Below are 24,273 nucleotides of genomic sequence, written 5' to 3' on the forward strand. Positions count from 1 at the left end.
TCTAATCTTTATTTATAGCAAGAAAAACTTTATCAGCGGGTTGACCGATTTTTGTATACTACTCCCTCCTTCCCAATTTATCTGTCTTGTTTGACTTTCTACGGTTAAACTAACACAACTTTGAATTAAAATTTCATATAGTATATAATCGAAAATATTTATAAAAATTATATTATTAGAAAGTATATTTAATCTATTTTAATATATATATTTTAGATTTTCAAAATAATGAATGAATAAGTTTTTATTTACGGTTAAAGTTGAATCAGTCAAACAAGACAAGACAGATAACTGGGACAGAGTATTTCTTACCAAAACTATGACACAGTTAGAATTAGTCTATGAAAACATATTTTTACACTAAACAATCTTACAACCACTACCTACTTCAGACAGAGGTTTCATATCAAAATATACAAAAATGAGCTACATAACTAAGAGAGTGATCACAAGTGATGAGCAAACCATAAACATTTTTGTGCTTGACAGCTTGAGTGATGGTTACAGGTAGCGTTTTCCAGTACCCGAGGGAATCGAATTAAACCAAGTATCCTACTCTTCTTTCTTGTAAGTTGACAAAGATTCCCCACTTTCATCAGATTTAAACTGCTTAACACTAGCATTGGCGTCTGAAAGAAATTTTGGATCTGGTTCATACTTTTGCAAAGGTTCTCTCATTGCCAAATATATGTAGAATATGATTACCACGTTAACTGATATGACAGCGACGAACCCACTTAACAGTGTCAACGAAGAAGATGATAGATCATTACTACCTGTTGCATAACCAATGGTATTCAAAAATAGCAATAGATACCACAAATACATCTGAATCATTATTTCACAAACTAGAGACAAGTTTACACACTTCATAAACTAGCTAGATCAATGAGTCGAACATGTGAATAATTTTTTTATTTTTTCTGGTATATGATAAGAATTAGACCCTCGTCTGGAGAAATTTCAAGGACAGACTGCACAAAGTTTTTGCTAAGCCAGCATTACAAATATAGCCCCAACCAACCAACACACTGCACCATCAGTTTCACCCTCCTAAAATGCTAGTATCCTTATTGCTCGCGGTTAGCTAAATAGATCTCTGCGTGTAGGAGGAATGCTAGGTACTACAACACAATGAAAAATCCTTTTAAAGATTCATAACGAGTCATCATTGATATTTAAATTCTTCACATTTGTTACCTAACTCAACTGTACATTCTTATGCTGTTGTTTCTATTGAAATGTACAATACGTCACAAAAATCGAGGAGGTTCGTTTTAGACAGTAGTAAACTCTGTTTTTGAAGGGGATAGATACATCTAAATATTAACCCAACAAACTTGGATTACGCAATGTCACAATTTTTCATCTTATGTTACTAGATTTGCATTTTAGAGTGTCTAGATGTGGTGCACTAGTGGTATTTGACAATGCAACCAAGAACCTAACAAATGGATACACGTCCAGTGGTTGACAAATATAATTCCATCTACTAATCAAAACCAAACCAGATTGCATGAAGAAGTAAAGCAAAAGCAAAATTAAATAATATCTACATAGCATGCTACTTTATATGATCTTTTAGAGTGCCCTCTGGAAATTACATTCCCATACCAGGCTAACAACAATGCATAGAAACATGACTTTCCATGAAAACTAGGACAGCTACTTTCAACAAAAGCTACAATGGGCACCTTTTGTAAAAACAGATTTCAAATAAATTTAGAACCCTCACACAAAGGTGGAACTATACCATGCAAATAGACAAAAAGCACCAAAATAAATCCTACGCCCATGCAAAGACAAAAGCCTCAATGAATATCCCATAATACAAAGGCCTGGACTGGCCACACCAAGTTCTTGACTCCTACATTGCTAAACTGGCCCTTCAAGATATAGGAAGAATTATTGGCATTGATCAATAAAGCTAACATAACGTAAATCTGAACTCAATTAAATGAGCTATATTTAAACTTGCATGCTCTACCTTCACCTACACTATAACGTATGTACAGTACTCAGATGTACAGCTAGTGAGCGAGGAAAGTGAACCACCAGTTTAAATCAATAATTGAATACCCAAGCAAAACGAACCAGAATTCAAGATGCTTTAATGTGTCTGATTAGTTATAATGAGTGGAAACGAAAAACAGAATAAGTGAAGACCAGAACAAATACCAACCTGGGAACAGCCCATGGTTAAAACCATACAAAATTGCAATCGGAACTATGCACATAAACATTGACGCAATAATGAACTTCTCCATTACTCCTGCCATTGTTACATCCAGCCTACAAAGAAAGATAACCAACAAATTTGGACCAACACTTTAAACAAAAAAAAATATGATATCAAAATTTAACATGACTGCGAGCTGTCGATCATAGGTACGAGGTACAGTTTGACTAATTTGTAAGTTGTATGAAATATCGCTTTCTTCTTAATAGGTTCATACTTAATAGCATTTGTTTGAAAAGTTGAATAGCACTATGAACTGGAACTATAAACTCGCAGGGCCAGGCACACAAGCCTCCGGATCATATCTTTTAACAGATAAATTGTAGGCTTTTGGAAGCTACACATGTGGTAAGCTAATTTAGTGGCCGAAGAGCAAGAGGCTATCTAAATTGTTGACAAACGAAAAATATTAATTACAGATTTTGGGCATGATACAGCCCCATGTATAGAATTGCAGTGCAGATAATAGTGTCATTTTTTAAGATGAACAGATCTCCCATATGGACTAGAAGTGAAACTTTTGCTTGACTTAATCAGAATAAGAACATCCGTGTTTCAAAGAATCCATTTAGTGTAACTCAAAAGGAGAAAAAAGACACCAGAATAAGAAGCTTTGCAATGACATGTAATATTCATATTTTTTTAAAGATCAATGATTCCAATCAGCTCATTAAGACCAATGATAAATTGTAATTCCTTTCTTTCGTGCCCATCTTCAGCGACAAAGTATAATCATGCTTAATGAGATAAATTAGGATACATATTTCACTTAATACAATATATGCATATTACCAATGTGCTGTGCTAAAACCTAAAAGGTACCTTGGTCACTACAAGTAATCTCCAATGAAAAGACCCTCTTCCATTCGTCCTATCCTTATAACTACAGTAGTCTCCCTTCCCTTTGTCTGTTCTACAATTTCAATCCACAAGAAACCATCTACAACTGTGGTTCAATTGTCTCGAAAAATCATATATATCATTTCCAACTGCATTTGATATGTATCGCCTGTAACTACTCAACAGTTTCATGTCTACGCATATACTAATTACATAATCAAACAGGACAGACGCCCACATTCGACATTACTAGTGATTAATGCAATGTGGTACCTAAACTAATTCAAATTTCAAGTAATAAAATTAGTTGATCAAACACGAAAGTGCTTCGACATTAATCAGTAATGAAAACAAACATCACCCTATATAAGAATTTGCTAAATTCATATACAACATGAACATTCTATTCAATAATCATCTACGAGATATGACATGATAAGCATTATTAACAACTGTCATTAAAACAAACACTTTAACAGAAGTAAAATTGTAACTATTAAAAACATGTGTGTGTCTGTGTGTGTAATACAAATATACAATACCTCAGTTCAAGAATTAAGAGAACAAACTTTGATAATGAGGTGTTGAAGCTGCTTCTTGTATGCATCTGCACAAGAGAAAAAGTAAAGATCTTTTATTCAAATCAATGATACAAGATTATCAGACGCACAAGCCCAAAAGGCCCAATGAAAGTAGTGCCAAATTTGGGTGATTGGGCCAATTTCGTGGGCATCTAATTTTTTTTTTTTAAAAAAGGTAATTATATAAGATTAAAAATTAATCAAGTACACATTAATTTGTGTGATATTGAGAATCCATTAACTTTCAAATAATTTTTTTATTCAAATAACTTTTGTAGCTCACAGGTCTATTATCAATTTGAATGAGAATAACTCTGCATAAATTATACTACTCACAAGTTATAAAATTATCGTAAGATCTCGATAAGTTAATAATTTCACCAAATTAATATTTTTTTCTCGTTTGAACATAATAAAGATAATATATTTTCGATTTCGATAATACATGTGTTATTTGCTTGGCATTTTTTGAAGAAATTATTCTCAGTGTTTTTTTAACCAAAATAGGATATACAGCCCAACCAACATTTTCCAAGAGTTACTCCTCACTGACTAATGTGGGTCACTGCAAACTACTCCCTCCGTCCCACCAGGATGTTTACATCCCTGGTGGGCACGGAGACCAATATATATATATATAAAAGTAGGTAAAATAATGAAAAATGATGAAAAGTGGTTAAAGTAGTGGGACCTATTACTATTTAATAATAGATTTGAGAGAGTGGAGGAAGTTAGTGGGTGTAATAGTGTTTTATATTATTAAAAACTTACTATTTTTGGAATGTAAAGAAATGGATGGGACGGCCCAAAATAGTAACGGTAAAGAAATGGACGGGACAGAGGGAGTACTACTAATAAATACTCCTTCACTTTTCTCACTTCATTAGCTAATCTTTCAAGAAAATACTAGTAGTAATCTTTATACCTTTTTCATTTTCTTGTTTACTCAGATTCTAATTCTTTTTAACTATATTCACCTCTATGATCTTTACATTTTTGTTGGGTAAGCTTATTATCTTATTAAATTTCAAGATTTGATGATTTTTTTTTGTGTAATTTGATATTATTTGTGTGTATTTTGATGTTTAGGGTTTGTTTGATATGGAAAGGCAGCTCCTTTATTCTCAGTTTCTTTCTCTTTTGGTGGGTTGCTTTGTGCTTAACTTTGGAGAGTCCAGCAGGGTATAAAGTTTTGAACTTTATGGAAAAAGAATTGTTTTTTGAATTATTTGGATTTGATACTTAGTGATTTTGTTGGTTTTTTACATTTTTTGTAGGTGTTGGTAGCTTCTTCTGGTAATGATACTAGTAGTGCAGGTACATTTCGAATACTTGTTTTCGAAATTTAATGTCCTTTTTCAAATTTTTGTGGCTATTATGTTGCATTAATTCATCTTTCATCTTAATTTCCCCCAAATAGAAGTTACTTAACCTTTTGTTATAATTTCCTTTAATTTTGTTATTGTATGTTGTTCGATTGCAGTGTCATTTTTCCGTATAAAGATGGTTATATAGTATCTTTCTTGATTTTATTTGATTGATGGAAGAGTGTAATTCAAATAGATAAACAAGATGCAGAATCTGACATTCTGAATTTTTGAATTGATTTGTTTTTTTGTGTTGTTTGTGAAATTTGAATTTAGCAAGATCCTTTGAACCAATTATAGATTGTTGTTTAGTTCTTAGTGCCTAGGTTTAGCACCCAAACCTAAACTTGGGTTGAACCATGTCTCTTTTACTTAGTTGTACCAAAGATACATATTTTGATATAGTAACTTTCTTGCTTGATGAGGTAATTAGCTTTCTTGCTTGATGAGCTAGCGATAAGTGGATTTCACTTAATATGATATTTGCATATAAAGGAGACCTTAGTTACTACATGATAGGTGGTCTCGAATGGAAAGGCCTCTATTGCTCGTCCTCTTTATCTTGTTATCTAAAAGTATTGCTATAAACATATTTTCTCTGAGTTATCCAGAATGAAGAATGTCTTCCCTTTAATACTTCTTTTTATTACATATTAAGTGCAAAACTGCCCTATACATTTTCTTGTCAAATACATATATGGTTTTCAAACCCTTAAAGAAAAAAAGGACCAACTAAAGAAGCAACAACTCAAGAAAACTTGGTGTATTCAGTAAAACATGTTACAAATGTGACATGAGATGATTAGAGATGATATATCTACCTTTGTTATTTGTAATAAATTTGGTTTTGTAGTTTTAGTGCATTTTACTACATTGTAAAATATATTGTTTAATCTATGATGGTCATGCAGGACTCTGCCCTTCCAATTGGACTTTGAGCCCGAGTAAGCAAAAGTGTTTTCGTTATATAGAAAACTCTACATCATGGGAAAAATCGGAGAACCATTGTCAAGGTAATGATGGGCACCTAGCGGCAGTTGATTCACTTCAGGAATTAAGATTTGTACAGAAGCTATGTGGTGAAGTTGGAAATGGATGCTGGGTTGGAGGCAGAAGCAACAACAGTACAATTGCTGTGGATTGGAGATGGTCAGATAATACATCTTGGAATGAAACTATTATTCCTCAGACACACCTCAGATCCAGTTGTAAAAATTTGGCATGCCAGAATGAAGAAAAGCTATCTTTGTGTACGCTAACTTCAACCAATGGGACAAATCTCAATACAGGGAGATGCAATTCATCGCATGCTTATATTTGTATGATTTATATAGGTATCTCACTACCTTCTCTTAGCTATCTCTCTGATTTTTTTCATTTCTTATTGGTAAGCTGTATTGTTATATGACTTTGAGACTCTGAATCAATATTGTCAAGAATTAATATTAATTTCTGTGTGTATCTTTCAGAGAATAAATGTCATCATAAGCACTGTCACAGAGAGTATCTCATTAGCCTTGCTGTTGTTAGTGGAGTAATACTTTGCACAACTTTAGGTGTTGTGGTTTGGCTCTTGGTGTTTAAGCGGAGTAAAAGACGTAAAAAATCTCGCAAGCTGTCTAATCCAGCAGCATCAGCATTAGTCCCACCATCATGGAAAATATTCACACGCGAGGAATTAAGATCAATAACTAAGAATTTCAGTGAAGGAAACCGTCTTCTTGGGGATGCCAAAACAGGTGGCACATATAGCGGGCTTCTACCTGATGGTTCGAGGGTGGCAGTTAAGAGGTTGAAGAGGTCAAGTTTCCAAAGAAAAAAAGAATTCTATACTGAAATTGGTAGGGTTGCAAGACTTCATCATCCTAATTTGGTTTCCATGAAAGGATGCTGCTATGATCATGGTGATCGCTACATCGTGTACGAGTTCATAATACATGGGCCACTAGACAGATGGCTGCACCACATTCCTAAGGGAGGTAGAAGTTTAGACTGGGTCATGAGGATGAAAGTTGCCACCACTCTTGCTCAAGGAATAGCGTAAGTAGATTCTTATAGTCTGCCTAAGTTTCATGCATGTAGTTTTTGTACTGGACTTTCAGTAGACTGAAATTTGAAGCAATGTCATATTACATTGCAAATTTGTTAGGAACTGCATTAATTTTCCTATTCTAGAAGTGAGTATAGCTGATAGCAGTGTTACACTGTTTATGGTAGGCTTCAGCACTTGCTGCGTTTAAGGTGCGATGTAGTTCCACTGACCTCTCGTGCTCTTTTAAATTATTGGCCCGTGGATATGGCTTTTTCTTGAAAATATATCTCTATTCTGAAGAGCCCTTAACATTCTTCGAAGTAGAAAGTATTATCCTTGATATTTCGGTTTATTTTACTGATTATTAGATGCCTCTTGCTTAAGCTTGTTTAGTTGTTTAAAAGTATTGTGTCTATGCTTTTTTTTTTGCTAAATTGTCTGTATGCAGTTTTACTGTCTGTGAATTCCTTATTTCTATACATTCTTTTTGCATAGATTTCTCCATGACAAGGTCAAACCGCAAGTTGTCCATCGAGATATTCGTGCATGTAACGTACTTCTTGATGAAGATTTTGGTGCACATTTGATGGGGGTTGGTCTGTCAAAGTTTGTGCCATGGGAAGTGATGCATGAAAGGACAGTTATGGCTGGTGGTACTCACGGTTACCTTGCTCCAGAATTTGTTTACAAGAATGAGCTAACAACTAAGAGTGATGTTTACAGCTTTGGCGTCTTGTTGCTTGAGATTGTCACTGGACGCAGACCAGCACAGGCTGTTGATTCAGTGGGCTATCAAAGTATATTTGAATGGGCTACACCTCTTGCCCAATCCCACCGGTACCTTGAGCTTCTGGACCCTCTCATATCTTCTTCTTCTTCGCATATTCCAGAAGCTGGAATCATTCAGAAGGTTGTTGACCTTGTTTATTCGTGCACACAGCATGTACCATCAATGCGGCCTAGAATGTCGCATGTTGTTCACCAGCTACAACAGTTGGCCTAGAAATTTGCTGTGATGTCTATTTATGCGGTTTACACAAACTTCATCTCTATGTGCAAGAAGTCATTTTGTAACAGCTTCCTTGCTTACCTGTACTATTGTTGGTCAGTTCTGCTACAACATTAATTTAGATCTTACACGTCTAAATTAATGTTGTAGCGAGGATACTAGTTACCATAGTTGTACCAGTTTAGTTCACTTTTTTTTCTTTGGAATAGGTTTAGTTCACTACTGATGTAGCAGTAGTTCCACTTGTTGGTATGTTGTACTATTACCTTTACAATGTGTTTTCTGACAAAATTCTGGCTGTTGTATGCTTAAAAGTTTTGTAATGTCTCTTATTTTGCAGTACAACATTCTTATTAACATATTGTAAGCTGACTCTCTAACATATTGTAACTCCAATTTTATTCAGTTACTGACATGATTTACAAACACAACATTCATAAACAACATACAACTCGATTAACCTGAATATAAACTCAGATGACTTGTTCACAGACTTGACAAGTTTCAGTGTCGGTCCCTTTAGTAGCCGTGATAATTATTCTTGATGATAATACAACGATGTCATTTTATGATTGCGACAAGGATTTGTTACAAATACAGCAATTCGATTAACATATTCTACCTAATTTTTATATTACATAACATTATTATATAATTATTATACAAAACTGGGAGAAATATTATTTTTGGAAATATACATTTTGCCCCTATTTTGCATTTTGCAAACTAACAGTAATCAGGATTCTGATGTCTAAAGGACTCTGAGAGAAGGAACACAGACGCACTTATGCATGATTATGCATTATGGTTTATTTACATGTTGGCAAATGTATCATTACATTTGAGTTTCCAAATATGACAGGATTGCCAAACCAGCTGCCCAGACATCATCATCTAATACATGTTCTTCAGGGGAGTGACTTATTCCTCCACGACAACGAACAAACAACATGCCAACCTGAACGATATTTCAGTGTATATATATGTTATAACAAAGAATTATTCCACTGACTGCAGAAATACATTTGTGATTTTGAGTAGTTTAGGTAATTGTTTTTGTATAGGTAAAATATTTGTTTCATCTTTAGTTCCAAAAGAAGAATAAAACAGAAGTTACAAACCTTTGCTAGATGAGACATTGCCATTGCATCGTGTCCAGCTCCACTCATTAGCACAGGTACTTCACCTACATCTTCGCCTGCCATTTTCTTTACAGCAGCATATGCTGCGGATTTCAACTGGGAACTCAATCCAGTATCACAAATCACTGCATTGGCATCATGCTGAAATCGTTCCAATCTACAAGTGAGCATGGGAAAAAAGAACAAACTGCAGCAGAAGTATATGACAAGATGATTTAAAAATTTCACACCTTCGGTTCAACAAGGCAAGAAACTGAACGGCGATCACACACTTGATACATCCTATTTGACAATTCATAAATAATAGCCGCTCTACCCAAGTCATCCATTGCACGTATATCTACTGTAAATGTCACCTGCAAGCAGAAATTCCAGCTTATGATAATCTGCCTTCTATGATAATTATGCAAATCATATTAAAGAGTGCCATCTGAATTTGAAAGCCTGGACAACTAAAATAACTTGCCTGTCCCGGAATAACATTACTTGCACTTGGCCAGCTTGATATCTCTCCAACAGTACAAACAAGAGAACCTTTAAGAGATTCCACAACAGAGGCATCACACTGACCACTGTAAGATATAAAGTTCTCTGGATATCTACAAAGACTCTCCAACAAGACAATCAATTCTGCTGCAGCAGGCATAGGATCTTGGCGCATTGACATGGGTACTGTACCAGCATGTCCTTGGGAACCTTTCACAGTCACCTGCAAAGTGAAATAAGGTAAACAACAAAGATATAAAAAATCTTCTTGTGCATGTAACAAATCGACCGTCACAAACTTAAGAAACAACAACCTATTATATTTGGGAACAGTTTCATGTCCCGGAAATGAGCTGGCATATCAGAAGAGATCTGATAACACAGACTACTCAGCATAAATACGTATCTCAAAATTGATAGAAGACTACATTCTTTCGGACTCAGTAAAAAATATATATAAATAGATTGACCAAGTAATATAGGGAGAAACCATAGAATTACTTCCATCTATTTCCTTTACTTTGTTTTCCTTGCTCTTTTGTATAAGTTCAATTTTAAACCAGTAACATATAGGTCTTATATGCATGCAAAATAAATTAAGTAGTTTAAATCTAAGACCACACATATACCTTTAGTCTCGTCTGTCCAGCAATTCCTTTTACCACACCGAGAGGAAGACCAACTGACTCTAGAACAGGTCCTTGTTCAATGTGGATCTGAATTGTCAAACGCAATACGACACCAGATTATAACTTTTAAAAAGGAACATAATCCTTTCTTTCTTAAAAAAATGTTCCCATATAGTGTGGTCTATAAGAACTTGGACCCCATACCTCAATGTAGGCAAAAACAGATTCAGGATCATACTTGAGATGCAAAAGGGAATCTTCATTGGTTACAATTGATTTGTCTTTTAGAGCACCTTGAACTGTCACGTCACTGAAAAGATTGTTTTTTAAACATAATGAGAAATTAGTGCTACTACTATGAGATTTACAATGTAAATAACTTATATAAACCTCTTATCACGTATGTGCAATGATGAAACTGGTAGTATACCAGCAATAGCTCCACTTCCTAGAAATGTAGACTGGAATCGAACTCCTTCCTCATCGCTAAATGCAATCACCTGTCATATTTAAGAATTTGGATAAGCGATAAAAAAAATTGACATATAACTACGCAATGCTGCAAATTTTTCAAGCATGGTAAAATTGTAAAAAAAACAATCCGCAAATAATTAAGTTCACCAACACTAAGTGTTTATTTATTAAAATATTAGCAACAACCTGAACAAAAATTTATACTGAAAGTGTATTTTTGACAATGATTAAAATATCCAACAGTAAAATACAAAAACCTAACTTTTATACGACAAAATTAACCCATATAAATGTAAGATAATATTTAGCTAACCTCAACTGGCCGTCTCAGCTTTTCTAGTCTACCATTGACGTGCAAAACTTTTAATGCAGACAGAGCAGAAACTATGCCAAGTGAACCATCAAACTTTCCAGCATCAATAACAGTATCCTGTTGGAAAACCAAAGAATCAACTACTAGCCTGAATATAAATCTGTAAACTATCCACAGCCCACAGGAAAACAAAGACTGTATCAAAATAAATAAGTTAAACAGTAAATGCTTTACCAAATGGGAACCGATTAGAAGCGCCTTTCTGCTTGGGTTCAGCCCTCCAACTCGACCATGTACATTTCCCATAGAGTCCACCCACCTAAAAATTAATATAAGACCGAATTGAGTTTATGCATTCTTTGTAAGATTTTAAAGTAAGTCAATAACTCACGTAGTTAAGCCAGAATCCTCCATCCAATTGGAAATCAGTTTTCCGGCCCTGACAGAAGCATGGCTCAAGAAAGTCCTCTCAAGATAACCGTGTGCATCACTTACCTGCCATGCAATATTTACATTTAAATTTACAGTGAACTAACACACAGAAATTTACAGTGGTAATACATGATTAAAAAAGGAGGTCTGTCCAAAGGAGAATAGAATTAGAGATTTGTGTAACGTATGTTAGATATACCATATGATCCAATCACGACCTCCTCCTAATACCTTAAGGTTTTAGAGGAGATAGTCGCTAACATAGTACCAGACCTCAGTTGTAGCGAGATCCCACCCCCAGTGTTTTAAATTTATTTGTCTGTTGAGCAGCAAACTTCCCCAGATTTTAACTGGTGGAGCAAAGAGGGGACATTACAAAGAGAGGAAGGTTCAGCAGAAACCCATTTGCTAAGAAACAAGTTCTTTTTAATTAATCAACTAGGTCATCTGAAAGAAAAAACGATATATGACTCTGTGCCTAAGGCAATACAAGTAGCTTGTCTTTCTTCAAAGTTTTAAGCATGTCAACTCACCAGTAACCATAGTATTCTAAACCTTAAGCGTAATTTTTTTTACTCTTTACGGAGTAAGATTAGTGGTAACTATTGCTAGCTGGATCACACTCTTGTCGTTAATGTTCTTAATTGTAATTTTGGATATGTTATCGTCATAAAAACTTTTTGTAAATCAAAGTTATCATTCGGAAATTATTACTTTAATTTACAGGTTCAAAACTTCAAGTGCACAATGAGAAAGATGGCTGCTCGGCTGACCTGTTATGCACTTGTCCTTTCTTTATTGTAGATAAATACTAATACTTGCATATAACTTAACATCTATATGATACTTTAAAGTATAAACCATAAAAATGGTGCAGTGTTTCAATCTTTACAAATAAAATAAAAAAAATTGACCACCAAACCTTTTGAACAAACAATCAGATGTCATCAATACTAATATGTTGACAACTGTTCATAATTACCCACATAAGCTAGTTCAACCATACAACTTTAAGCTAAATGTACATTTCAACCATACCTCCGCACCTTCTCCTTAGTGCTGGTTTTATAGAACAGCTCATATTGGTCTAGCATTAGAAACTAATCTCAAAACTGTCATATATGAAGGTTCAATTTTTACAACTTGAAACTTATTAACTCTTCCAAAAGAACACTAAAGATTGTAAGCTATACATGTGAAGAGAATAAAGTCTTATCAAATTACCTGTCCAAGCTCATTAAGTCTCCCAACTGCCTCATCTCTCAAAATTTCCGGGAACAACTCAGTCTTCGGAACTTCAGAATTATCAATATCTAATCAAATCAAAGAATTAAAAAAGTTACATCCAAGTAGTACTTACAACTAAACATAAATATAAACACACCACAAAGTAAAATTAACAATATTTTGTATCAACCCTTCAGCATTCCATAATTTCTTTAAAATGCAAGGTAATTACGATTTGATCACCATCTAAAAAATAAGGAGTAGCCCTTTAATTGCAGTTACAATGGGATGCAAATTAAACAATCAGGCAAAACAGCAGAGCAACTTGTGTGATTTGCATATAATATAAATCTACATACAGAATCTTGAATGGTAATGAAAACTACTTGTACTATAATATAATAATAACAATAAGTGTAGGTGGTTCTGTTTGGCCCCTGCATGAATAGAAATACACATCAAAATACAACTATCACAATCAAGAATCAAGAACAACATCACAATAAAAAACACAAATCAATCATATTCTTAAAGTAAAACAAAAAGGGTATCTTGATCACCAAATAAAAATTCATAAAACCAAAGAAAAAAAATTAAAAAATTACCCAAGTAAGTGTCATTGGAAATGAGCAGAAGGGATTGTTGAAGAGAGAAAGCTAGAGAGAAAAACAAGATAAATAAAACACAAAATATAATATTTGTGTTGTGGAAATAAAAAGGACGGAGAGAAGCCATGGCTGGAGAAGAATGAAGTGGCTTCTACAGGAGCAAGTAGGAAGATTAAAGAGGGAGAAGCAGAAGAAAAGGAGGCCACGCAAGTGCTTATATATGATGATGATGATATGTGAGGAGTGAGTGCCTAGAGTGAAATCAGACCATACATATATTATAATTTTATTAATATTTGGTGCGAGCAGTGTAGTTTGTGTCATTTTATTTGATCGACGGGAAGTGTAGTTTGTTTGTGCCTCGTGAGGTGGGGGCAATAAAATCCAAAAAGAGGAAGTCATTCATGAAGATCCCACCCCCACGAATCAACTAGGTAGGCCTGGGGGAGAATCCATCCTTCATCAGGGATCAGGATGTAAATCCTTTAACTAAGGTAAAAACTAATCTCCAAAATATAAAATTCGGATCCAAATCGAATATAAATCGATTATGATGTATTAAATACGAGCTGCGTTTTCATGTCAGGTCTAATGGAGTGGTATCAAACTGCTCCTGAATTTATTTGATGTAACCTTATTTCGGAAGCAAATTAATATATGTAAGTGTATTTTTCAAAAAAAAAATACGAGTCAAATATAATCTACTAATATAAATATCATTTTTATTTCAATTATTTAGGTTAGGGGTGTGAATGAGTCAAATTATTCGTGAGTTACTCGAGTTTGGCTTGTAAAACATTCGAATTAGACTCGATTCTATTCGAATTATTTACCGAACCGAATTCGAGTTTCAAATTACTGGCTCCTAAGAGCCTTTACTATTATTAATTTTTTAATATAAATATATTTTTATATAAATATTTAGTATTTTATTAATATTTTATATATTTAATCGAATCGAACTCAAACCGAACCGATCATATTTCGAGTTTTTGTCAATATTTGGTAAAATCGATTCATGCTTTCGAGTAGAACTCGAGCTTATCGAATATTTTAAGGGTCGAGCTTTGAACTTAAAATTTAAGACTCAGTCGAACTCGAACCCGAACCCGAACGTTTTTAATCGAGTTCGAGTCAAGTTTGACAGTGTTCGTCTTATATCGGCTCGATTATACCCCTAGTTTAGATGGTTCACATTTAATATAATATAAATATCATACTATAATAATAATAATATTTATTATTATGAATTAAAACTTATATATACATAATTTATACATTATTTATATAATTTATTACATTCAATAAATTGTATTTTGTGGGAAATATATAATTAAATAAGATATTAATAAATATAAAATGATTATTATTTACTTAAAAATATAATGAGTTAAAAAAGTAATCCATATATGGGTTCAGATCGAATATAAATCATGGATCATATTCTAATATTGAAAAGATGCCCAAAATACACAATTTTTCAGTTTCAAGTGTCCAAAATACCCACCGACGGAAAAACTGCCCAAAATACCCACTGAATACGCATGTTACAGATGCGTATTCTATTTTTCAAAAAAAATACAAAGAATACGCATGTGAGACATGCGTATTCTCACCTGAGTGAATACGCATGTCTCGTATTCTTTATATTTTTTTTCTAAAAATAGAATATACATGATGATAATGCGTATTTAGTGAGTATTTTGGACGGTTTTCCCGTCGGTGGGTATTTTGGGCAAATCTCCCCAAATGGTGGGTATTTTGGTTGCTCACCCTCTAATATTCGGGTATGATCATTTTAAAATAAATAATATGAAATCTAATTTAAACGAGTATATTAGTGCTAAGATTCGAGATCACTTTTTATTCTGGCTTAATTTTTCACCAAGATCCGGTCATTTATAAAACGAGTATGAGAAATATCTCATATTTTCGAGTTGAATATAAGTCTGGATAGTGGGTAATCCAAATCAATTTAAAGTCTTAACTACAGATGTTGTAAAAATTAGTAATTAAATTGGTTAAGCTATCGAAAATCAAGAATTAATCGGAAAGATTAATCAGGGTAAAAATTGGATTCATTAAAATATTAAAATATCATTTAATATATATTATTATAATTTTATTAGTTATTTGTTGACAAATTTAAGTTTATTGTATCATAGATTATATAATTATTCATATTTACATGAATATAATATTTTAGTTTTAATAAATTATTATATATGCTCCGGTAAAGAAAAATTATTCGAAATTCAAAAATCAATATCCAAATCAATTCCGCATCGATCAACATAATAATTTTTTACATTAAATTCACCGAATTTGATATAAACTTTACAATTGTAAAAATATTATGGGTCAAAATTGAAATATTAGAATTTGAAAATATTTATATAAATGAAATGTTTTGTTAAAATGTTTTATAAGTCCATGCTTCACATCACATTATAAGCTAATATTCTAAAATTTTAAATGGCAGTAATGATAATTTTCTTAAATTCTGATAAATTTAAGCGAATGATGTTATATTCCCCAAATTAGTAGTCAAAAAGGATTCTAAATATTACATCTTATAATATAATTGACTATGATGCAATTAATTAACCCTTTATATTCAAATAAATTTTATAAAAACAATTATTTCAAATTAACAAGTTATCAATAGCACATGATTAGAAAACTTTGATAACTCTAATACTGCTCCATTGCTGTACGAGCAGGTGAATCAAAGGAGAACATGATAGGATGATTATGGGCCTGTTTGACAACCACTAAATAAGTGGCTTATTGGCTTATAAGCCCGTAAGTACTTATCGATCAGTGTTTGTCGACCCAACTTATAAGTTGAATTTACAACTTATAAGCTGATAAGTTAAATGTTAGTAATGACGTACTTTTTCTCAACTTATTATGGTTTTTTAATTTTTTATTAATTTTAGTTTTCAAATTTATGTTTTTAAATGTTAAGTTAATTTAAAAATCATGAATTAAGATAATCATATTTTAAAAATATTTATTTTAGTTCATTTAAGTTAAAAAAAATTCTGACTTATAAGTAAAATTAACCAAACACTTAACTAACTTATAAGTATTTTCTACTTATCACTTTTAAGCCATTTATTAATTTTAAGTCATAAGTTACTTATTTTAAAATTTTCCAAACGGACACTATATTATAGTCGCGGACTTCAAAGTTTAAACTGCATGCATGTTGGTTGGCCACAACCCACAATGTGAAAATGCATAGCCTCGTCATCCCCATTTTCATCTCATTTTCTACTAATCTTCTTGCGTACTCGACTTCACTTGTGTAATCATAGTATAAATATTCATTCAATTAATCAATCAATCAGTATATACCGTCTAGGATATATACCGTCTAGAATATTATTGGGGCAAGATATATTATAAACAGTATTACCCTCATTCAAAAAAATAAAAAAAAATATTTTTTCAAAAATTCCAACTTGTATGTACATAGATATGTGTGTTCTAGATAAAAATTGGAGAAAATTGCACTTTGCACCCTCAAACAAAGTTGAAAAACAATTTTGTACGAGAACTTTCGGAAATATAACTTGCACCCCTCAACTTCAACAGTATTCGCCCTTTTGCAGATTATAATTAAAATACTAAAGGGTAAAAAGGAAACTTTATTTTAAATTGTAAATAAATTTTAGTTAGAATTTCAAAAATAAATTAAAATATTTATAAAAATGATTTCTTGTATATTAAATATTAATATTGATCAGAATATTTTCATTAAATGCATTTTAAAATCATAACGTCGTCAAAGACTTTAAAATGAAATAATTACATTAAATTAAATATATATAAAAAAAATTATTTTGAATTTAATTTTGGTAGAATTACATAATTTTTGGCATTAATAATATTCCTAAAATTCAAAACTCAACTATATAATATTATTCAAAAAATTTAAAGATATTATTTTATAGCTATAATAATAAATTCAATTTTTAATATAATCTGAAAAATATAAAAGTTAGTTTAGTTAATATTTTAGTGAAATTCTCATTTTACCCCTTATTTTTTTAATAATAACCGTCGAATGGGTGCTTTATGAATTGGCAGGTTCAAGTTGAGGGGTGCAAACTGAGTTTTCAATAATATTGATACATATTTCTTTTTGAAACAAAATAAGAGGGTGAAAATTGAAATTTTCTCTAAAAATTGGGGAGCGTATTACTGACACTATTATGTTCTCTATATTAGATTATAATTAAGTACACTCCAGCTGCCATTGTCATCCAATCACTGCCCTTCTGTTTATTTAATTTCCTATCACTGCCCTTCTGTTTATTTAATTTCCTATAAAAACAGAGTTTTGGCTTCTCTTCCTTGGGTAGACGTTTTAATCTACAAACGCGTTCGATTTAAGTGAAGTACAGACGACTGAAATAAGGGATTCACGAAATTAAATTTTGCACATGTGATTTTCTATTTGTCAAACATGATATATAAAACATAGGTTAGGTTCTATGGAGTCCCCTATTTCAATAAAGTCATTGGAGTCCATATATGTTCTGCAACTAAAATATAGCTTAAATTGTTGCAAAACGTATTATTTTTCGAATGATATTCTACAAATATCATAATTTTATTGAAAATCTTGCAGTTTGCATAGATTTTACAAGTAGAACGTTGCAAAATATATTATTCTACAAAACATGCTTAGTTTGCAGAACATAAATGTTCATGTTGCAGAACATACATATTGTACTTATAAATATACGAGATTTGCATGATTTTATTTAAGTAATGATATTTGTGAAACATGTTTTGCAAGATAACACATTTTAGAAGATATTTTATTTGCACAACATAGATGGACTCCAAGTACTACAATTAAAAGGTGGACTCCATAGAACTTTACTCTATAAAACATAACACATTTCAATAATATATAATAACTTTTGTATAATTACAATAATGTCAAGTCTATATTTTAAACTTTAAAAAGAAAATTTTACGTCATAAGCTCTGTTCTAAAAATCACCAATTTTATTGCTTAATCATTCGAATATATTTTACCGATTCGATTTTATAATTCGATTAATTATTGCATTTTTTCTTAAATTAATATATTTAATTTAACAAATTAATTATTTTTATATTTTATTAAACACTTCCGATTAATCACTGATTAACCGATTAATAACTGAAAGGATACTCTACCGAACAATGCTGATTTCCACTTTTTAGAACAATTCTAATGATTGATATACTAAATGAGCAATTTGCAAACTTGGAAATGAGAAATAAACATCAAAGGCAAGATAATATAGTATTCATTCATACTCGATATACTCCCTCTATATAGAAGATGAGGAGAAACGTTGGAATATTGTAACAAGCACAGACTAATAAATGTCCTTTGTAACCTTATACAGGATAAAAATAGATAAAAGCATCTTATGAGAGATATAGGTGGTCCCTGCATATAGAGACAAACACTATGCGAAGGTGGTAAGAGCAAATATCCTTCTTTACTCCCCCTCAAGCTGAGCTGGGGTGTTGGCAGCAGCTCCCATCTTGTCCAAAAGAAAGTAGTGTTGCTTGACTGATAACGGCTTTGTAAGAGCATCTCCGATAAAGGGGTTGTCAAACTAGTTGCCAACTTTGTCAAATCATCATATGTATTAATAATTTTATTTTCACTCAATTTTATATCAACTTGGCAACATTCTACTCCAATAATTAGCAACCTTTAATTGTTGCCTATGTGGTCCCTTAAATTAAATTGTAAATGACTCATAAACTAAAAAAGACATTATTGATATAAATTTTTTGCATCTGTATATGTATTTTAACCATTTTAGGAAGTTGTCAAGTTTTGGCAACCTTGGTAGGCAACCATAGAACTTCAATAGGTTGGCAACTAAGGGTGCCATGCCACATAAGATTTGGCAACCCCTTGGCAACCTCAATTGGAGATGCTCTAAGGGGATATGTCAGCTGAGATTGTGAAGGGACATGAGCAGTTTTAATGGCACCAGATTTGACTTTGTCTCGCACGAAGTGGCAATCAACTTCGATATGTTTATGTGTGTTCATGTATAACCGGGTTTGCTGCAATAGACAATGTTGCTTGGTTATCACAATTCAAGGTTGCAGGAGGAAGATAAGACATGCCCATGTCTTTTAGAAGAACTGTGAGCCAAGTAATTTCGCACGTAGTCAAAGCCATGGCGCGATACTCTGCTTCGGCAGTTGAACGAGCCACTACATTTTGTTTTTTGAACTTCCAACGAACAGGAGAGTCAACCGGGAGAAGACAGAAGCCAGATGTGGACCCACGAGTCACTGGACAGTTAGCCCAATCATTGTCCGAGTATGCTTGAATAGCAATTGAGGATGCAGAAGTCAGCAAAATGCCTTGAGCAGGGTTACTCATAAGGTAACAAAGTAGCTTCTTAGCAGCAGCCACATGTGCATCTGTTGGATGATGCATATATTGGCTTAACACATGTGCTGGGAAGGTGATGTCGGGCCTTGTAACCGTCAAATAGATTAATTTTCCAATCATGCGTTGATATTCATGAGGATCAGTGAAAGGTGTGCCAGTCGTTGGAGTTAGTTTCAGATGAGAATCCATGGGAAACTTGAGTGGACTAGCTAAAGACATACCAAACTCATGTAGAAGTTCGAGAGTATATCTCTTTTGTGAGATGTAGAACCCAGTGTCTGATCAGCTAACCCCGAGACCTAGAAAATAACTGATTGGGCCTAGATCTTTCATGTGAAAGCTCTGTGCTAGCATATGTTTGAGATAGGCTATTTCATCAACTGGGTTTCCTGAGATCAGAAGGTCATTTACATAAACTAACACAAGAGTAATTGAATCACCTCGAACCTTTGTGAACAAATAATAATCCGTTTTGGATTGAGTGAAGCTCAGTGGTAGCAAGGTCTCTGTTAGTTTGTTGAACCATTGCCTAGGCGCTTGTCGCAAGCCACACAAAGATTTTACCAGAAGTCATACCAGTTGAATTATAGAAACTGCAATAGCAGTGGCAGAATCTGCAGAAATTCGAGACCCCATGCCTGTATAGCCTTGTGGGAGCTTCATATAAACTACTTCATCTAAGTTGCCATGTAAGAAGACGTTGGACACATCCATCTGCGCAGTGGTCCAATTTTGGATAACAGCCACAAACAAGAGTGTTCGAACTGTTGTGAGTTTGGCTACTGGGGCGAGCGTCTCAGCATAATCAATGTCATAGGTTTGTTTGCAACCGAGCACGGCAAGACGCGATTTGTAACGTTTCTGGGTTGTATTTGGTTAAACAGCCATTTATAACCAATAGGCTTTTTATCATGTGGCAAGGTAGTGATTCTCCAAGTATTATTATCTTCAAGTGCAGAGAGCTCAGAGTTCATGCATCAATCCAATAAGCATGCTGAATGGCCTGTTTAAAGCTGATGGGATCAGTGTTAGAGCTGACTCGAGCAGAGAAATAATATGAGTCTTAGGGCATGGGCAAGTCAACCACATGAACTATGTTACAGTATGTCTGAATATTATGAACATAATTCTCCAAGTAGGCTGGCTTTTTCGAAACTCTTGTGGAATGACGTAGAGTAGGATGCATAGGTGAAGTACTCCCAGTTGCATCATTATCAGTATAACACCCTCCAAATCCGGGGTATAGATTTGGGGCATTATTAACAACAATTACCAACTATACCTGCACAAGCGGAATATTAATATAATAATTACCCCGAACTATCACTACTCAGGATCTTTTAAGGGTTGAGGTTGGAAACAAGAATCATGCACTACACTTTATTACAAACCCGACTAAATAAAACCTGTCTCAAGAACTCTCTTTATTACAAAACTTTATTCTATCTACAGTTTCACTACACAATCTTTTATTCAAACTACACAAAACTTTTATTCAACCCAACATTACTACTTATCCTGTTACACCTGATCTGGTACTTCAAAACTCTCTTCGGGAATAGGAAGGAACACTCTTGGTATAAGAGGGTCCCGCTGCTTGACTCGCTTCTTGACAATGCGGGTTCTGATGGGTTTCATTCTCTACCTTAACTGTAAAACAATAGGAGTGACAATAAAAGAAATGAGCCAAAATTGCTCAACAAGCTTGCAACAATATATATATATTATAAAGAGCGAGAAATAAATGAACCAATAAGCCGCTGGTTTGAACAACCATCTGTATCTGTATATGATAACAATTTGCCAACACTGGCGAGTGCCAAATGAACAAGACTGGAACAAGAACCAACATATGCACTATAACCTGCTGATCAGTCAGAATATAGTGCGGATCTATACCCAACTGCATAGACCCAACCAACATTAGGAGTACTCAGGCAACTATGGCCTATTAATTAATGGCATGGGTAAAACCCAGTCCGTAAAGTAACCATCCAGTCCAAAGCTTAGCATCCGGAATATTTGGAATGCTATTGATATATCCCAATACCAGGATATACCAGACTACATGTAACAAGGGTAAAGGAATTGAAATATGAACAATGATTATCAAAGAGAATTGATACGATAGAAAAGAAATATAAATCACTATTCTGAATTTAGAATAGGGGAAAAACTTGCATAATATAATTCGAAATGAACATCACTTGAACGATAAGTGAAGTTAGGGGTACTTGCCTTTCGCGTACTTAACCTGGTTTAACTCACTGCCTTCTGACCCTAGCTTGTTCTGCCTTGCTAACACTGAACAAATCATGGAAAGATAGGTGTTTAGATAATTTACTACATACGTGTATCTTGAATTGATATCACGCAACCGTATCAGTCTACCCATGCGTTTCTATCTGACTCGCATATATATATATATACATGCAGTTATATAGCACATCTATTCACATAATCACATAAAGCACGTAGCACGTAAAGCATATAATTAATTTCTAAATTTATAATTATTTTTAGAATCAATTCTGGACTTATACCTGCATTACTAGTCGTATCTGATTTTATTATAATTTTTCGGGATTTATTCGGCTTAATTATATCCCTACTAGGACCTTCGAACTATCAATTATCACCAACCACTCTTTTTCAGAAGAAATTATAACTTACAACTATTTTTATTGGATTCGTCTCATTTTTCTGAGTCTAGGGGTCTTCGTTTCACTCAAATCGGACTAACGGTTGAATTATTATGAATTAAACACTGATAATTCAATTTATTATTCAATATAGATAGTTATTATAACCTTTTAAATCCTAAAATAATTTTTAAATAATTATTTAAGGAAAATCAAAGTCAGAAATAATTTTTTTTTATAATTTTTGGAGTTAAAACGAAGAAGTTACGATTTATTGAAGATTATGTGATTAATTATCGAAATAATTAATCAATTTTTAAATATTTAATAAATAAATAATTAATAAATAATTAATAATTACTTATTTAATAATTTAAAATAATAAATCCCTAATTATTAGGATTAATCACAATTTATTATAATATTTATAACTTATCGATATTTATTCGATTAGATCGATTATTTACAAATAATCCATCAACTTAATTAACTGATACGCTATTTATCGAATAACTACGAATCATAAATCACTTAACGATTAATTACTCGTATCTTCACAAGCCACTCGCAACTCCCGCATAATTATCGATCTATTAGATTATTATTGAAACTCGTATGATTCGTTAATTAATTAATTACGGATATCTAATTATACGATACGAATAATTATTACAATATTATTCAAATAATTAACGCTCGAATAATAATTCAATTATCGAATCATTACTCGTAATAATAACTAATTATCGAATTATTAATCGTATTATTTAATTATTTCTAATCTTTATTTACTAATTAATTACCTAATTATTAATTACCCAATTATTAATTAATTAGATAACTAATAAATAATTACATAAATAATTAAATAATTAAATAGATAACTAATTTTGAATTGCTAAATTAATAAAATAATTCAGAAACAAGAAACCAGAACAGGTAATCAGGTTTTGAAGATCAAAACCGGGTCAAGGTTTCCGGGTTTTCGGGTCAACAGTCGGGTCCCCAAGAACATGGGTCGACCCGCCTGAATCTGGAAAACTCCGGCCACCTGCAAGATTTTCCGGCGAGCAATTCCTTGGCTTCCTGGCAATCATTCTGCAAGGTCTTTATCCCGATCGATTCCATGTGACTGCAGAAACACAACTCCGTCGTCCTCTTCCATCCCTGTCGTCCCAGTCGTTTTCTCCGGCGAAACACAGAGCATCGGCCGGCAACTGCTGCAGATTCCGACGAGCTCGGTTTCTAGGTCAAAACACAACCGTTTGATTCGTTTCTTGGTGGGTTTTCATTCAAAATCACTCCAGGAACACAATCACGCCAACAACTTCGTCTAATAACCCAGGGAACCATTTCTCCGATCAAAATCATAATATTTCCGACCAAAACTCAAAGTACCGATTTCGTACACCAAAAATTACACATAATAGCTTAAAATAAAGCTTATTAACTCTACAATCTAACCCCTATAATCAAAATAACCTCAGATTCATACAAAATCAAAAACGAACTAAAATAAAATTGTATAAACTTGAAACTAAGAACTAACACTTAGGACAATCTTTTGTTGAAATAAATAGCATAAATCGACTGTAAACAAGTATATACAACTATATCAAGTATCAAAATCAACCCAGAACCCCATAATCAAAAATCCCCAATTTCAGTCCAAGAACCCTAAAATACAAATTGAAAATCTAAACAACAAAACATGAAATTGATGGTAGGAATAGAAAGTACAGATCAAGAGCTTTGTTTTGGTTACTCACATGATTGAATTGGACAACAGAATCACCTTCAAATCTAGAGATTAATTCTG

The 24,273-nt window shown here is 33.0% G+C and overlaps 4 protein-coding genes across 7 annotated transcripts; 1 reads left to right on the forward strand and 3 right to left on the reverse strand.

The window, feature by feature from the left end:
- Nucleotides 1-340: 340 nt before the first annotated feature.
- Nucleotides 341-3,777, reverse strand: LOC141670808 (uncharacterized). Of its 3 annotated transcripts, none has more exons than XM_074476811.1 (4): nt 3,622-3,759; nt 3,062-3,228; nt 2,183-2,292; nt 341-776 (listed from the first exon to the last, which is right to left on the reverse strand). In XM_074476811.1, exons 3-4 carry the CDS (start codon nt 2,277-2,279, stop codon nt 553-555), a joined length of 321 nt encoding a protein of 106 aa, XP_074332912.1. In that variant the 5' UTR covers nt 2,280-2,292; nt 3,062-3,228; nt 3,622-3,759; the 3' UTR covers nt 341-552. The 3 variants fall into 3 exon arrangements, with proteins under 3 accessions (XP_074332912.1, XP_074332913.1, XP_074332911.1); XM_074476812.1 differs by having other exon boundaries at nt 3,062-3,152; nt 3,622-3,743; XM_074476810.1 differs by lacking the exon at nt 3,062-3,228 and having other exon boundaries at nt 3,622-3,777.
- A 757-nt stretch (nt 3,778-4,534) lies between these two features.
- On the forward strand, nt 4,535-8,351 carry LOC141672296 (C-type lectin receptor-like tyrosine-protein kinase At1g52310). Its single transcript, XM_074478865.1, has 6 exons — nt 4,535-4,663; nt 4,750-4,842; nt 4,938-4,977; nt 5,939-6,361; nt 6,497-7,067; nt 7,555-8,351. The coding sequence occupies exons 2-6, from the start codon at nt 4,762-4,764 to the stop codon at nt 8,060-8,062; spliced, it is 1,623 nt and encodes a 540-aa protein (XP_074334966.1). The 5' UTR covers nt 4,535-4,663; nt 4,750-4,761; the 3' UTR covers nt 8,063-8,351.
- A 333-nt stretch (nt 8,352-8,684) lies between these two features.
- On the reverse strand, nt 8,685-13,636 carry LOC141672566 (allantoate deiminase 2). 2 transcript variants are annotated; one of them, XM_074479185.1, is made up of 12 exons: nt 13,377-13,636; nt 12,769-12,857; nt 11,504-11,607; nt 11,347-11,431; nt 11,113-11,229; nt 10,716-10,825; nt 10,530-10,635; nt 10,326-10,412; nt 9,677-9,919; nt 9,441-9,566; nt 9,190-9,351; nt 8,685-9,026 (listed from the first exon to the last, which is right to left on the reverse strand). In XM_074479185.1, exons 1-12 carry the CDS (start codon nt 13,504-13,506, stop codon nt 8,904-8,906), a joined length of 1,482 nt encoding a protein of 493 aa, XP_074335286.1. In that variant the 5' UTR covers nt 13,507-13,636; the 3' UTR covers nt 8,685-8,903. The 2 variants fall into 2 exon arrangements, with proteins under 2 accessions (XP_074335286.1, XP_074335287.1); XM_074479186.1 differs by lacking the exon at nt 13,377-13,636 and adding an exon at nt 11,744-11,894.
- A 5,810-nt stretch (nt 13,637-19,446) lies between these two features.
- Nucleotides 19,447-20,526, reverse strand: LOC141673398 (secreted RxLR effector protein 161-like). Its single transcript, XM_074480143.1, has 2 exons — nt 20,389-20,526; nt 19,447-20,064 (listed from the first exon to the last, which is right to left on the reverse strand). Exons 1-2 carry the CDS (start codon nt 20,524-20,526, stop codon nt 19,447-19,449), a joined length of 756 nt encoding a protein of 251 aa, XP_074336244.1.
- Between the last annotated feature and the right edge of the window lie 3,747 nt (nt 20,527-24,273).

The sequence above is a fragment of the Apium graveolens genome, chromosome 7 (assembly GCF_009905375.1).
Source record: "Apium graveolens cultivar Ventura chromosome 7, ASM990537v1, whole genome shotgun sequence".
NCBI lineage: Eukaryota > Viridiplantae > Streptophyta > Magnoliopsida > Apiales > Apiaceae > Apium > Apium graveolens.

Coding starts and splice junctions, on each gene's coding strand:
- LOC141670808 (XM_074476810.1), bottom strand. CDS start 3,686: ATGCATACAAGAAGCAGCTTCAACACCTCATTATCAAAGTTTGTTCTC. Junction 2,293..3,621: donor CTCTTAATTCTTGAACTGAG/GTATTGTATATT, acceptor CTTTCTTTGTAG/GCTGGATGTAACAATGGCAG. Junction 777..2,182: donor TAACCATGGGCTGTTCCCAG/GTTGGTATTTGT, acceptor GTTATGCAACAG/GTAGTAATGATCTATCATCT.
- LOC141672296 (XM_074478865.1), top strand. CDS start 4,762: ATGGAAAGGCAGCTCCTTTATTCTCAGTTTCTTTCTCTTTTGGTGGGT. Junction 4,978..5,938: donor TAATGATACTAGTAGTGCAG/GTACATTTCGAA, acceptor ATGGTCATGCAG/GACTCTGCCCTTCCAATTGG. Junction 7,068..7,554: donor ACTCTTGCTCAAGGAATAGC/GTAAGTAGATTC, acceptor CTTTTTGCATAG/ATTTCTCCATGACAAGGTCA.
- LOC141672566 (XM_074479185.1), bottom strand. CDS start 13,506: ATGGCTTCTCTCCGTCCTTTTTATTTCCACAACACAAATATTATATTT. Junction 10,636..10,715: donor TTGCACATACGTGATAAGAG/GTTTATATAAGT, acceptor CAATCTTTTCAG/TGACGTGACAGTTCAAGGTG. Junction 9,027..9,189: donor CAATGTCTCATCTAGCAAAG/GTTTGTAACTTC, acceptor AATATCGTTCAG/GTTGGCATGTTGTTTGTTCG.
- LOC141673398 (XM_074480143.1), bottom strand. CDS start 20,526: ATGGATGTGTCCAACGTCTTCTTACATGGCAACTTAGATGAAGTAGTT. Junction 20,065..20,388: donor CAGTTTCTATAATTCAACTG/GTATGACTTCTG, acceptor ATCTCACAAAAG/AGATATACTCTCGAACTTCT.